The sequence below is a fragment of the Panthera pardus genome, unplaced genomic scaffold, assembly GCF_024362965.1.
Source record: "Panthera pardus isolate Hobbes unplaced genomic scaffold, ASM2436296v1 HiC_scaffold_19, whole genome shotgun sequence".
NCBI classification, from domain to species: domain Eukaryota; kingdom Metazoa; phylum Chordata; class Mammalia; order Carnivora; family Felidae; genus Panthera; species Panthera pardus.
Window position 1 is genome coordinate 25,426,165 of NW_026526754.1, and position 13,420 is coordinate 25,439,584.

Here is a 13,420-nt window from a genome sequence, read left to right on the forward strand (position 1 = left end):
GCCCCCATCTGCCGCAGGACAGCTTCCCGGTGGGGCCACCACAGAGCAAGTCGCCTGGATACTACTCGTCTCTTATTTAAATTTTCCTCTAAAACAAGTATAACTCTCAGTGAGCGGAGAGACTAGCGTCCACGAGGACCCTGGAGCGGGGCATCTCTCGACACGGCCAGGGTGCTTGCTGCTTGCTGCGTGTCCCGCCGTGTGGTCGCCGCCACCCTCCCCGGCCCTGGTGCGGACTGGGGAACTGAACCAGGCCGGGCTACCTGCGGGAATTCGGCCCTTTCCCGCTCGCTGCCCACAGTGCAGCCGAATCCCAGGAGGCCCAGCTCCTCTCGGGAAGCTGGAGACGGGAGAGCGAGTGCCGGGCCCGGACGGTCACCCACCTGACTCTCCAGAGGCATGTTGTAGACCTCGGAGTCCAGCAGCATGGTGCAGGCGCTGAACGGCACCGCCTGGTTCGCGATGGTTCTCGCTGCCCGGCAGTGAACCCGCAGGATCTCCTGCTCGCAGGAGACTATGAGCTTTTCCTGAGGAGAGCAGCCAGATGAGCAGGACTCACCCGGACAGACGCCCGGCGCCCGCCACCCCCTCGTGCCGCTGGCCCCTCTTACCCGCTCGATGCTGTGCTGCAGCCGCAGCTTCCCCTCACGGCCTCCTGCTGCTTGAACAGCTCCTTCAGGGGCTCCGCCAGGGAGGGAGGGGGCGCGATCTGCAATCACGGGGGTGGGGGCGGGGTGGTTGGTGAGTGCTGTGAACTTGCACCAGGAACACCAACCCACTTGAAGGACTGAGCCCTGAGACGCACCCTCTTGGCTGGCGAGAAGTCCAGGAATGCCCTGACCTCTGCCCGCCCGCCCCTAATGGCCTGGGTGCTTTATGGTGTGGGGACCACGGGAAGGGAAACAGCTTTTTTTTCTAGAACGAAAGGCGGGAATCCCAGTGGAAAATAAGAAGTTACACAAACCACAGCGACCCCTACTGTTTTCTCTATTTTCCGAACTTTCCAGGAACGTCATGGTGCTCTGTTTTGAAAACCAAATTTAAACAAAAGGGGCAACCAACACGTCACTGAACAGAAATCTCAGGCCAGATTTTCCGAACTAGTGACCCAGAGAGACCCAGCACCTGATGCTTCCAGGCCAGACGTCCTGCTGGGCTCAAAGCTGTCTGTCCCCCCATCGCCCTGCCCCATCCAAAGTGCCGGAAGACTGGGCTGTCCAGGGAGGGTGGTGGCCCGGGCAGCCGTTGCCCCCAAGGGCCTCGCCTTTTGAACCTGACGCTCAGAGCCACCTATCGCTATTCAGAAGACACCCGGTGAAGAAAGGGACAGCTCAGATGCCACCTTCCAGAACACACAGATCCAGTGTGACTCTGGGGGGGGGGGGGGCTGCTCTGAGGTGGGCCCTGTGGGCTGCAGGCCTGTTCTGGGCCTGATGGTAACGCAACGGAAGTCCTGGCTCCCCTCCAAGCGGGTGGGAGGGTCCGAGATGAAGCAAGTCACCTGCGCCTGGGCTGAACAGGTGCTGAGGGGCCCAGGGCGGTGGCTGTGCTGCAGGGGGGCTGTTCCTGGGCAGGGGTGGTGGCAGGAGCCCACCCCGAGGAAGAGGGTACAACGGGAGAAGTGGGGATGCAGACGGCTGGAAGGTGGGGTGTGTAGATGGCGGGGTCTGCACAGACACGGGGTCCCTGGGCTCCCAATGCCCACAGTGGGGTGGGGAAGCCGCCAGGGTGCCTGCTGCTCAGGGCTGCACGGTGACGACAGTGAGGCCTGGCCTCCGGTTGGCAACCTGGGGCCACTGGGAACACCGAGTGTTACCGGGGGGTGTTAAAAGGGCCGAGCGGAGACCCTCACTGGCAGAGGCAGGCACCGAGCGGCCCCCAGGGCAGCCCCAGCTGGAGGTCTGCAGGGCGTAGCTACAGCAGACAGACCAGCTGGGTGACCGTCGACCCAGCGGACCGAGCGCACGGGCACACGTGTGGTTGGCCAGTCAAGGCCCCGCATGAGGAGCGCACGCGGACGCGGGACGGACGACAGAGCCCCGCCAGCGGGTCTCCCGCCCGCCTCCGGTACTCACCACGGGGATGTGCAGCTTGCTGAGCGGCTTGCCGTCCAGGAGGTAGGAGCCCGTGTAGGTGACGTACTCGGCGTAGCACTGGGGCGCCTGCGGCGTGATGTAGCAGAGAATCTTGCGCTTCTCCTCGATCTTCTTCCTGATCTGCAGGTACTCGAAGTAGGGGTTGGACCTGTCGCTGTGGTACGCTCGATGTCATCCAGCTTGATGGCGTCCACGATGGCGGCCAGCGTCTGCTGGATCACCTCCCGCGTCTGCTGCGGTGGACGTGTTCATCTGCTGCTGCAGCTGCTGGCTGGAGCGCTGGAAGCGGCGCTTGCGCGGGGTGCTGGGCCTGGGGGTCGTCCTCCTCGCAGCAGCGGCCCTTGGCGCGGGGGGGCGGGGCGGGGGCGGGCTCCTTGTCGGCGGGCGGCGAGCTCTGCTTGCTCTGGTTGGCCAGCATCTGAGCCCGGTTCCTCGTCATGCGCTGGGGGATCTCCTCCACCTTGGGCGCCTTCGGGGCTTCGACCGCGGGTTTGGGTTCTGGTTCCGAAGCTTCGGGCTGGATGCCGCCCACAGGTCCCTCGGGGCCGGCCCCGTCGAGCGGGCCGGCCCCGTCCTCCACGTGTGCCTGTGCCGGCCATCCGCGGCGGCGGCGGGCAACGACAGCGGCGTCGGGGGTGCCGTGGGACGCGGCCGGGGGGTCCCGGCCCTCGGCCTCCTCGTCTCCGCTCCCTGCTGGATGCCGCTCCGGGGCTGGCGGTGCGGGCCCCAGGCTGGAGTCCGAGTCCTCGGGGGGGACCGTCCCCTCTGACGTGACCCCTGCCTCTACCGCGGTCTCCAACATCACATCCGGCTCGGGCTCCTCGGGGGGCTCCGGCTCGGGCTCGGCGGGGAGCCGGGGAGCCGCCTGGTCGGGAGGCAGTGCGGGCTGTTCCTCGGCAGCCGCTGCAGGGACATCCCCGCCATTCGGGACTACGGGGGGCCCCGCGGGGGTGTTTTCCGGAGGGCCAAGGGGAGTCTCTTCTACTGGTTCCGTTTCGACATCAGAAACGTCTTTAGCCTGAAGAGGAAGCTCCGGCAGAGAGAAGGGCCCCAGGTCTAAGTCGTCCTCGGAGTTGGGGAAGCCATCAGGCCAGGGCACCGCTTCCACCTGGCCGAGGGCCGACAGGTCGTGCCCATTTTCCAGGAAGTTATTCTCCATGGGCGCCAGAGCCTCCACCTGAGTCACGGTGGCCAAACACGCAGGCTCGGGGGCCGCGTCGGGGGGGCGCGTCAGGGAGCGGTTTGCAGTTGGTGAAAAAGGGCTCCAGCCTGGACGGAGGGGCAAAGGGGGCCGGTTCTTCTGGGGCGGGCACAGCGGCCGGGACCGTGTCCACCACGTCGCCTTTGGCGCCCTCGAGTCCAGGCTCGGTGGCCGACAGAGGGTAGGAGTCAGGGGAGCCTGGGTAAGGGGGCTCTGGGGCGCCGAAGGGCCCCGGGGCAGCGGGGTGGAGGGCCTCGGTGGGGCAGAAGTGCTGCGGGGACTCCGGGAGGCGCTGTGGGGACTTAAGCAGGAGGTCCGGCCCCACAGGCCAGCTGACAGGGTTCTCGGGGCGCCCCCAATCAGGCTGCAGGACAGGGCCTGCTCCGAGGCAGCTGGGTGCGCCCACTCGACGGGGTCCTCCGTGATGACCGTGCTGAAGGGGCCCTCGTCCAGCGGCTCCAGGTAGCTGGGCTCCGGGGGGATGATGGCGGCAGTGGCCTGCTGGTCCTCCGTGGCATCCAGGGGGATGCCCAAGTCAGGCGGAAGGGCCCCCTCCATGGACGGGGCCAACAGCTCATCTCTGTGCGAAGGGGGGGACTTCGCTTGTAAACCAGAGAAAGCACCCTCTGGGGAGGGGGTGACATTGACCACGGCCGCAGGCGGGCAGTGCAGAGCGTCCGCTTTGGGGGAGGGGATGCCATAGTCTGGGGAGTAGTACCCCGGGGACAAGCAGGCGAACTTCTCGGCAGGACCCGGGGGCACGGGGGCCTTGTCCTCCAGGCGCTGCCCTGGCGAGCCGTAACTGGACGCGGTGGGGACGCTCTGCTGTCTGAACAGCTTGTCCCCAGTGCTGAATTCTTCCTCGGGGGTCCTCCGGATATCGACAGACACCGAACGGTACAGGCTCGTGCACAGCGGCCTCGTAGGCGTCTGGCTCGTGGTTTCCGAAATCCCACTCGCTGCCACAGAGAACCTGTCGAAGAAAGAGGGGGAGCAGGCGCTGGCGGACGTGCTGGAGACGGGCTGGGGGTCAGCGCAGTCGAAAATGAGGTCGGAGTAGTCGTCCGCGCTGCAGGACGGGGTCCTGGGCGTGTGCATGGCCTCCTCGTAGCTGGGGCACGACACCACGGACGCGGGCGTGGGGACCCCGGTGGGCCGGCCCTGGTCCGGCCTCGGGGAGGCGGGCAGCGCCTCTTTGGCGTGCGGCCCCGCCAGCCAGTCCCTGGCGTCCCCGGCCGGCCCCGGGGGGGGCTTGCCGTCGGCGGCCGGCGGGGCCAGAGCGGGCTCCTTGGGCCTCTTGTCCTTCGGGGCGGGGTCCGGCACCAGCGGCCTCCGTGCGGGCCCGTCCAGGCCCTTCTTGCGCACGTCCTCAGCGGGCTTCGCCCTGTCCTTGAGCTTCGGGTCTCCGGACCGGTGCCTCATCTTCTCCATCTGCTTCATCCTCTCCTTGTGCCGCTTGTGCCGCTCCTCGACCTCCAGGTCCTTCTGGGACAGCATGCGCTCGAAGCTGGTCATCATCAGGTCGCCGTCGCCCAGAAGCTTCTCTCTGGGCCGGGCATCTCTCTTGCCCTGGTCTCTGGCTGCCGGCGGCTTATCGTTGCCGTTGCCGACCTTCACCGAGTCACCCTTTTCCTTCTCGGGGTTTTCCTTGAATTTCTCCTTCGGTTTGGTCTCGCTGAGCTTCAGGCTCTCGTCCCGGGACTTGTCTCTGAGTGCGTTTGGAGGGTTGTCCTTGTCTCTGGCCGCGGGCTTCTGCTCGTCCTTGTGGTGCCGCGGGGGCCCGTCGCCGTGCCTGTCCCTGTGCTTCTCCCGCTCGTCCCGCCACCTCTCGCGGTGCCTCTCCCGCCGCCTCTTGTCCTTGAGGGCACCGGCGGCACCACAGCCATAAGGCTTCAGCTCCTTCTCCGCTTTCTTGGAAGGCTCTCTCTCGGAATCGTTTTTATCTTTCTTTTCAGCGGCGAACAACTCAATGGTTTTATCTAGCTCGTCCTCTACGTCCGCTTTGGCGCCGTAAGGGATCCCGTAAGCGTCGGCGTCCGAGAAGTCCTTGTCGTACTGGCCGGGGTCCTTCCTGCTGCCTGTGTCCTTGTAATCGTCGCTCTTGTCTCTCTTCTCACACTTGTCTTTCCGGACTCTCTCCCGATCGTGGCTTTTCTTGGACGAGGACGAAGAGTGTCTGTGCCTTTCTCTCTCCTTGACCTTCTCCTCCGGGGGCTCCGTGAAGGACACCTCTAGGAGGGCGCTCAGGCCGGGCTCCTGCCCGCGGTCGGTGAAGCTGTCCGAGGACACCTCGCTGGCCTTGTCGTTGGAGTCCTCCCGGTACGCGTGCAGGGCTTCCTCCTCCAGCCTCTCCAGCAGGCTCTTCTCCGCCTCGGTGCTCCTCGACACCTTCCTGTCCCGGCAGTGCTCCCGGTCCGGCCTCTCGCGGTGCCTGCTCCTGGCCTTGTCCTCTGCGGAGGGCTTCCGCTCCAGCTTCTCGGGAGGCTTCTGCTTGTTCTTCTTTTCCTGGGTGGGGTCGGCCGAGGTGCGGTCCTTCCTGTCCTTGTACTTGTCCGCACCCTCTTTGTCCTTCTTGTCCTTGTGCTTCTCCAGGACCTTCTCTTTCTTGTCTTTCGCCCCTTCCGCGGCTCCCTTCTCCTTTTTCTTTTCTCGGAGCTCTCGATCTTTCTGCTTCTCTGAGTGCTGCCGGTCGGCAGAGTGCTTCCGGTGCCGGTCGGTGTCCTGGGGGCCGTCCGCCCGCGGCGCGTCCCCGGCGTCCCCGAGTCGGAGCCCGCTGGCCGCGAACTCGTCCTTCTCGTCCTCGCTTTCGTCTGTGAATATGTCGGCGATGTACCAGCTCTTCTCTTTACCCTTCTTCTCGTCTTTTTTTTCAGGGAAGTCCTCGGAGAGAAGTCCAGGGAAATTCTTCTCCCTCTTTTCTTTCACCTGGTCAAGAGACGCCTTTCTCTCCTTGTCCTTATGCTTCTCCTTGGGATCCTTCTTCTCTTTAAAGCATTTATCAAACTCCTTGTCCTTCTGACATTTCTCAAGGACAGACTTTTCGCTTTTCTCTCTGTCACCGGACTTATCTTTGTATTTCTCTAATTTCCCCCTTTCCTTCTTCTCCTTGTCTCTTGCCGCATGGAGCCTCTCCCAGGGCTCGGGGCCCTTCCCAAAGTCACAGTCGGGCCTGTCCTTGAAGCTGGCCTCGCCAGCCAGCTCCTTCGGCTCCTCCCGGTGGGCCTCCTCGGGCTTGGGCCTGCCATCCTTCCGCTCCTTGGCGGCCTCGAGGGGGTCCTTCCTGTCCCGCCCGCCCTCGGCGGACTCCCTCCGCTTTTTGTCCTTGTCGGGAAGGCAGCCGGGGATGCCCTTATGCTTGTCTGCCTGCTCCTTCCTCCTCTCAGAGCTCTTGTCCAGACAGTCTCTGTCCTTCTTCCGGAAGAAGGCGTCCCTGTCGCTGCGCCTGTCCCCGTAGTCCCGCTTCTCACGGCCCTTGCTCTCCCGCTTCTTTTCCTTGCTGTCCTCCTTCACGGTCTCCAGGATCAGTCTGGCCACGGGGTCACTTTTAACATCCCTGTAGTCTGTCACTGGAGAATCCCAACTGTCGTCCCCTTTGAAATCAAAGGACGAATCGGACAAGTCCGAGAACCACCGGTCCTGCTGGTCGTCGGAAAGGCTGAATTTGGTGTCTTCGTTCTCCAGAAACTGACTCTTGTTACAATACTCATCGAAAGCGGAAGAGTCTTCCCTGTAGACCTTTTCTTTTTTCAGTTTTTCTTTTTCTTCTTTGAAAGCCTTCTCCTTCTCCTTTGGAATCCTGTCCTCCTTACAGTCGTTCTTCTTCTCTAGCTTGGCGGGCCTGTCTTTGGACTTTTTCTTTCTTTCCTCTTTGTGGAGCCTCAGTCGTTCCTCTTTGGGAGACTTCTCCTTCCCTAGTTTCTCTCTTTCTGCTTTACTCCCACGGTCCTTCTCTTCTCGGAAAGACCTGCTCACCTCTTTGATTCTCTTCAGGGCCTTCTCGTCTTTGGAAACCTTGACCACCTCCTCCTTGAAGAGCCACTCCCTGTCTTCCGGCTTCAGCTTGCCGAGCCGCTCTTCCTTCCTGAAGTGGTCCCGGTCGTGCTTCAAGGCCTTCAGCTTGCCCTCGCTGGGAACGTCGCCGTCCAGAAGTATGGCCTTCTCCGGCCGCTGCTTGGAGTCCTCATACTCGTAGGCGAAACTTTTCAGCTTGAGTTCCTGACCGACGGAGCACAGCCCTTTCTCCTTGTTTTTGTGTTTGTGTTTTGTTTTGTGTTTCTTGACGACCTTGCCCTCCTTGTCCAGCTTGGGAACGGCGCCGTCCACGCTGGCGTGGAAAGAGTTCTTCTTCTCCGACAGCGTGCTCTGCAGGCCGCCCCGCTTCCTGTGCTCCTGCTTCTTCCTCACGGGCTTCAGCGACTCCACGCTGGAGCCCTCGGAGGAGCAGTCAGACTCGCTCGTCAGTCTCGTCCTTGTGGAGTCTGATAAAGAGCTGACCTCCGACCAGGCGGGAGAAGAGATGCTCTTCCAATTGTCTGTCCGCCAGTGCCTGGCGTGCTGGTCCGCGTGGCCGGGGTTATGCTTCTGGGCGGCAGAGCTCCCGTGAGACGAGGTGGAGGAGGCGGACAGAGAGCTGAACAGGGACGGGTCCTTCAGCACCAGCGGGGACTCCTTGAGGCAGCCAGAGCTCCCCACCGAGTCCCCGTCGTCCTCCCCGCTCTCCGAGGACTCGCTCTCCGACTCGGAGGAGCAGAACTTGTCATTCCTCTTCCCAAACCGCACTTCCTTGCCTTTTGTCTCCTTCTTTCGCTTCTTTTTCACTTTATTTTTCTCTTTCTGCTGCTTGGAATTGGAAGGTTCCCGCGTTTTGTTACCGGGCAGTATCGTGTGTGCCGAGAGCCTCAGCTTCTCTCCTGTCCCCACAGTGACACCAACGTCCTCCTCGTCTGACGTGTCTGACAGGATGCGATGAGCCGCTTTCTTTGGTGCAATCGTGTTATTTTTAGTGTAACTTTTCACTTCCATTTTGGGTATAGAAATAAAACTATTTGATTTAGTTTCTTTTCTGTAATCCTTTTTCAGTAAGTGTTTGTCGTCCACTGGAGGGACTCTGTCCTGCTCGTCGTCCTCGTCAAACTCGTACTCATCCTTGACGGGGGTCACAGTTTTCTGGGGCTCTGGATTCTTAGCCTTGTGCTTCAGGCCTTTTTCAAATTCAGAGTCTGTGTTATTGCCGTCAACTGAACTAGAAGGTGCGAACGATGGGGCGTCTTCCTCCTCTGAGCTCTCTGCTGGGAACAGGGGGGAAGAGGTCAGAGGCAGAGTCACAGCGACCCTACTGAACATGCACGGGGACGGCGCTCTGCAGACGAGGCAGAGGGGGGAAGGGGAGGAGAGACAGCTCTTCGCCTGATTTAGATAAATCGGAGGCCGGCCACGGGCAGGAGGAAATGAGAGAGAGATTTGCGTGAGGGCAGGGCCGGAGGACGAGGGAACCCTGGGGGTGGGGTCCCGGCCGTCCAGAAGCTCCCCCACCCCAGCCGGCACACGCGGTGCGGCTCCCGGCCACTGACCGGTCGAGCTCTCCTCGCTGGACGTGTAGGTCCCCTTGCCCAACAGGAGATTCACCATGGTCGGGGAGTTGGCCACCTTCAGCGGCGTCTCGCCTTTTCTGTTGCTTTGCTGAGGGTTCCCGCCATACCGCAACAACAGCTTCACCACCTACGAAACAGCAACCGGCAGGTCAGGGGCTTTCTGAGAAGCACGCGACGCGCCCCCGTGCCGGTACAACTGCAGCCGCTTCCTAGAGTCCTGTGCTCGACCAGACAACAGCCCCCCCCACCGCCACCGCACGGCCCCCGGGGGGGTCTCCGGGCCCCCCACCCCAGCCGAGCACGCCGCCACACGGAGGAGGTCTGCGCTCCCATGCAGAGTCCTCCCCATCGGTGGTGGGCCGACCACGGCCCCATGATCTCCCGCCAGCGATGAGCCGCCATCCGGCAGGGCCCGCGGGGTGTGGAAAGAAGGGCTCTGGAGGTCTGGTGGGGAGCGGGGACTGACAGAACAGAGGAAACAAAGAGCGAGCTTCTTCCAAGTAGGTTTATTTTGTGTTCTCGTTTCTTTTAGAAAAGAAGATTGCCTCTTCCGTGCTTTGACACAGTAAGGCGGGGGGGGGGGGGGGGGGTCCTGTGAATGACAGACACAGTCCAGGTGACCCCGCAGCAGCTCTGCTCAACTGTCTACAGCCGGCAAGTGTGCTTCGCACACCCGGGGCGGCCGACTCACTGCCCTCAAGTGCAGGTTCAGTGCTGTCTCGGCCCCAGTTTGGACACTGGAGTGTTAAAACAATCTTTAACCAGGAACACCCCGTCGCTCACACGCCTTTCCCGCTTAGGACGCCGCGGCCTCCCCCGACCAGGACCCCCGCTTCCCGGGCACGGGTTTCCCACGGCTGCTCTAGCGAATCACCAGCCCCTCCGTCTCGCCAAGTCTGCAACGGGTCTCGCTGACCCTACAGATGTGTGGTGTTGGCTCCTTCCTTTCCGTGTGCGTGGGGTCCCTTGCAGTGGTGGGACTGGCCCCGTGTCCCTGCCGTCTGCCTGCTGAGGGCTGTCCCAACTGCTGGAAGCCACCATGTCCCTCGGCCCCTTCTGCCAAGGCTGGCAACGCGGGCGAGTCGCCCTCACGGTCTCCTCCCTCCTGGGGAAGGGTTTCTGCTACACGGACCCCAGAGGGCACTGGGCCCGTGGGGATAATCCAGAGTCACCACTGCATGATCTTTTGCTTACTCCCATCCGTGAAGTCCCCTTACCACGTGAGGTCACATATTCACAGTCCCAGGAGCTGGACGGGGGGATCTCTCCGGGGGCCGCTACCCTGCACCCCTCCCCGTATTTCCACAGTCTGTTCCGTAAGGTAGTTTTACAAGGATAATCACAGAAGTACAGAGATTCAGAGGACGACCCCGTCCCTCCCCAGTCTGTCGGCTGCCAACATAGCGCCAGACTCACGTCATCGATCCCTCCCCGTCCCCCACCGTGGGTACTCTAGCGGGTCCCAGGCATTTCATAAACTTTTCTAGCATTTCTCTAAAAGGACCCTTAAAAAACCAAAATAACCAAGATGCCTTTATCTAACCCAAGGAGCTAACCAAGAGCCCTGACATCAAGTACACAATCTGTGTCTGGACTCGTCCGGTCACCGTGGGCATCTTCTCATTCACAGCCCTCCCCCGACCGTGTGACTCATCATCCTTCAACCGCTCGCCACTCGCCGGGTGCTGCTAGTTCCCTGGCACCTGCCCAAGGCGACGGGGCAGAGCAGCTACAGGAGAGCGTCAGAGGTGCGTTCCGGTCTACAGGCGCTGTCCTCGCCAGGCCCCACTGTGCTTCCCGGGCCTCTTCACGAAGGTCTGGTAACGACCACAGCAAGAGCCTCGCCACCTCTGCGCGTCTCCTGCATCAGACCCAGAGGCAGCCGTTTCCCTAAGGGGGCTGGTCCTCTCGGGGAGGCCGTGCGCTTGGCTACTCGCTGCTCCCAGACTGGTTACGAGAGTCCTCCCGTGTACTGGCTACACCTCTCTGTGCTTCATCAACAGTAAATGCCATAAGGACAAGGACAGCGCCGGCAGCAGCCCATGAATACCCCCCTCCCCCGCTCCCCTCCCCCGCGTGATCATCCAGCTGCTAAAACCTAGACATGCCCGCATGACCTGAGCAGGGCCCCGTCACATGGAGCAAGAGGTCACCCAGGTGCTGACCCAGGATGAGCAGGTGGGCTGGTCAGAGAGGACGGCTCGGGCGGGGGGGGCAAACGTGCAGGACGGTAGGGACAGGGAGCGACAGGATGACATCCAAGGCGGCCAGCAGGCCCAGCGGGGGACGTGGGTGCGGGGAGGCACCCACCTTGTAGTGCCCGTTGTTCGCAGCATCGTGCAGGGGGGTGTCGTCGTCTAGGCCCTTGGTGTTCACCTCTGCCCCCGCGGCCAGCAGCTGCTTGGCGACGTCGTAGTAGCCCCGGTTACACGCCTCGTGCAGCGCTGTCCAGCCTGGAAACAGACACTTAGGACCTATGTTATTTAATCCTCAAGAACGCCACTCCTGTCCCGAGGCAGCGCCCTGCACGGAAGGGCTACGGTCCCGGGAAGCCCTGAGTGTCCTTTGCTGGGGCGCCCCGTCTGCCCCACGACGTGCAGCTCGCTAACCCCCCAGGTTCACCCTCTGCGGGCACAACCTGGGGTAGGGGACTCGTCGGGGGTGGGAGCCTCAATCCAGCGTATCTGGCAACACACGTGGAGGGTACAGGGAGAGCGGCCGAGGGGGCTGCGGGCAGCGTGGCAGGGGCTGTGACCACAGCTGCAGGTTTCGAAACGTGCCCTCTGGGCAGCACGTGGCTGAGGCCACGCGGGGAGGCCTCCTCTGGCGGCCGTCTCCACTAGAGCCTCGACAGGCCACCCGCAAATGTCAGTGTGCAAACGGGGCCACCCTGTGGACACAAATTCCAGGGCTTTGGCAAATCTCGCCTTAGGAAAATCGTATTTTCAGAGAAGGTGCTACATTAGGTTTGGGTCAGAAACCCCATCAACTAGGGCAGTGGACGCAGTCTAGACAGGTTCGTCACGGAGACCGCTTTGCTGGTCTCACGTTCCACGCGCTCTCGGAACAAACGGCTGTGGAACGTGCCGATGCTGAGGCACAGAGCAAGCGTCCTGTTCACACCCGGCAATACTCCACCGTGACCGCACGGCCCTCAAAGCAGATAAAGCTTGGCTGTCTCGGGCCGGGGGAGGAACACCTGCTTCCGGCTTAAATGAAAGGGCCCTCTCGGAGACATTTCTTCCCTGGGGGGTGCGGTCCCCAGGCTGCCGGGCACCGAGGCAGGGCCGCCTCTCCCTGAACGTGCCAGGGGCGTGACTCCTCTTCCACGGAACTGGGGTCTACACAACACAGCAGAGTGGCATCTAAAAATTCCCCCAATTCTCTTAAAGATGATAAAAAATAAGAAAACGATCTTATTTTGAAATACTTTCCGAAACATCAGTACCTCTTCCTCAGCAGCAACAGCACATCACCCTGGTCTAAGCGCGAGGTCTGCCCGCTACCCCCAACTCCTGTGCGCAACCGCCCCCCCCTCCGCCCGCCCCCGGCTCCACCCCTGGACCCCAGGCGGGGCGCCTTCGGGGCACGCGGGGTGAGGGCGCCCGCGAGCGCTCACCTGCAAAGTCCTTGACGTTGACGTCCGCGCCCTCGCCGATGAGCTCCTTGATGCGCCGGGCGTCCCCGCGGATGGCCGCGCGGTGCAGGCGGGTCTCTCCGCGCTCGTTCCGCTTGTTCACTTTGTCTTTGGTTTTCGAGGCGGAGTTCGGCGTCCCCTTCTGACACACTGTCGACTGGGAGGGGTGCTTTGGTGTCGTGTCTACTGCAGGCCAAGGAGAGGACAGGCAGGGCGTCACCGGGCGTGTCCCGGCGACAGAAGCCGCCGGGCCCTGGGCCGCTTCCTCGAGGCACCGGGGGCTCACCTGGGCTGTTGGCGGACTCCTCGGCGGTCATCTGCATGAGGAGAGCCACCTGCTGGCGCTCGGAGAGGGGGTAGCCGGCTCGGATCCCAGACAGCCCCATGCCAAACAGCAGCCCGGCCTTCCGGGTGACGGGCTCCTTCTTAATCCTCTTGCGCTCAGGACCCTGCTTCTCTGTGAGGCAGTGGAGGAGACAGGGGGACATTTCATGCCACGCGGTCCTCAGGACCCGCGGCCTTGCCTGGCGTCGCGGAGCCCCCCGCCTCCCAGCTCACAGGGAAAGGGCGAGAACAGGGGTGGCAGCACCGAGCCGCCCGGTCGTCACCTCCGGCGGTAACAGAGACAACTCCAACACCTCGTCATCAGCCAATGAGGCCTGCCCCGCCTCGGGCCCCACCGCCGCACGCCAGGCGGTGGGACGGCCCCTCACTGGGGCCCTGGCTCACGCGGGACAGGTCTCCGTCCATTAAGTGCACGTGTCCACACTCCGGCTCCTCCTTCCCCGTCCCGCCTCCAAACAGTGCAGATATAAATGGCAAACACAGTTCAGAAATACATAAACAGGTCAAGGCCGACTTGTCAGTACTGTACCTTTCTTCTTGCTTCTAGGGA

General features: G+C 62.5%; 1 protein-coding gene across 1 annotated transcript in view; it reads right to left on the reverse strand.

Annotated features, from left to right (window-relative positions):
* ANKRD11 (ankyrin repeat domain containing 11) overlaps positions 1-13,420 on the reverse strand; it is a 180,386-nt gene that overhangs the window by 3,274 nt on the left and 163,692 nt on the right. Inside the window, 13 exon segments of the mRNA XM_053906811.1 lie at positions 384-527; positions 612-646; positions 649-709; positions 2,076-2,260; positions 2,263-2,332; positions 2,334-2,396; positions 2,398-3,321; positions 3,323-3,645; positions 3,648-8,582; positions 8,868-9,015; positions 11,199-11,341; positions 12,508-12,711; positions 12,812-12,982. Of these exon segments, the coding sequence (XP_053762786.1) occupies positions 384-527; positions 612-646; positions 649-709; positions 2,076-2,260; positions 2,263-2,332; positions 2,334-2,396; positions 2,398-3,321; positions 3,323-3,645; positions 3,648-8,582; positions 8,868-9,015; positions 11,199-11,341; positions 12,508-12,711; positions 12,812-12,982 (7,406 nt within the window).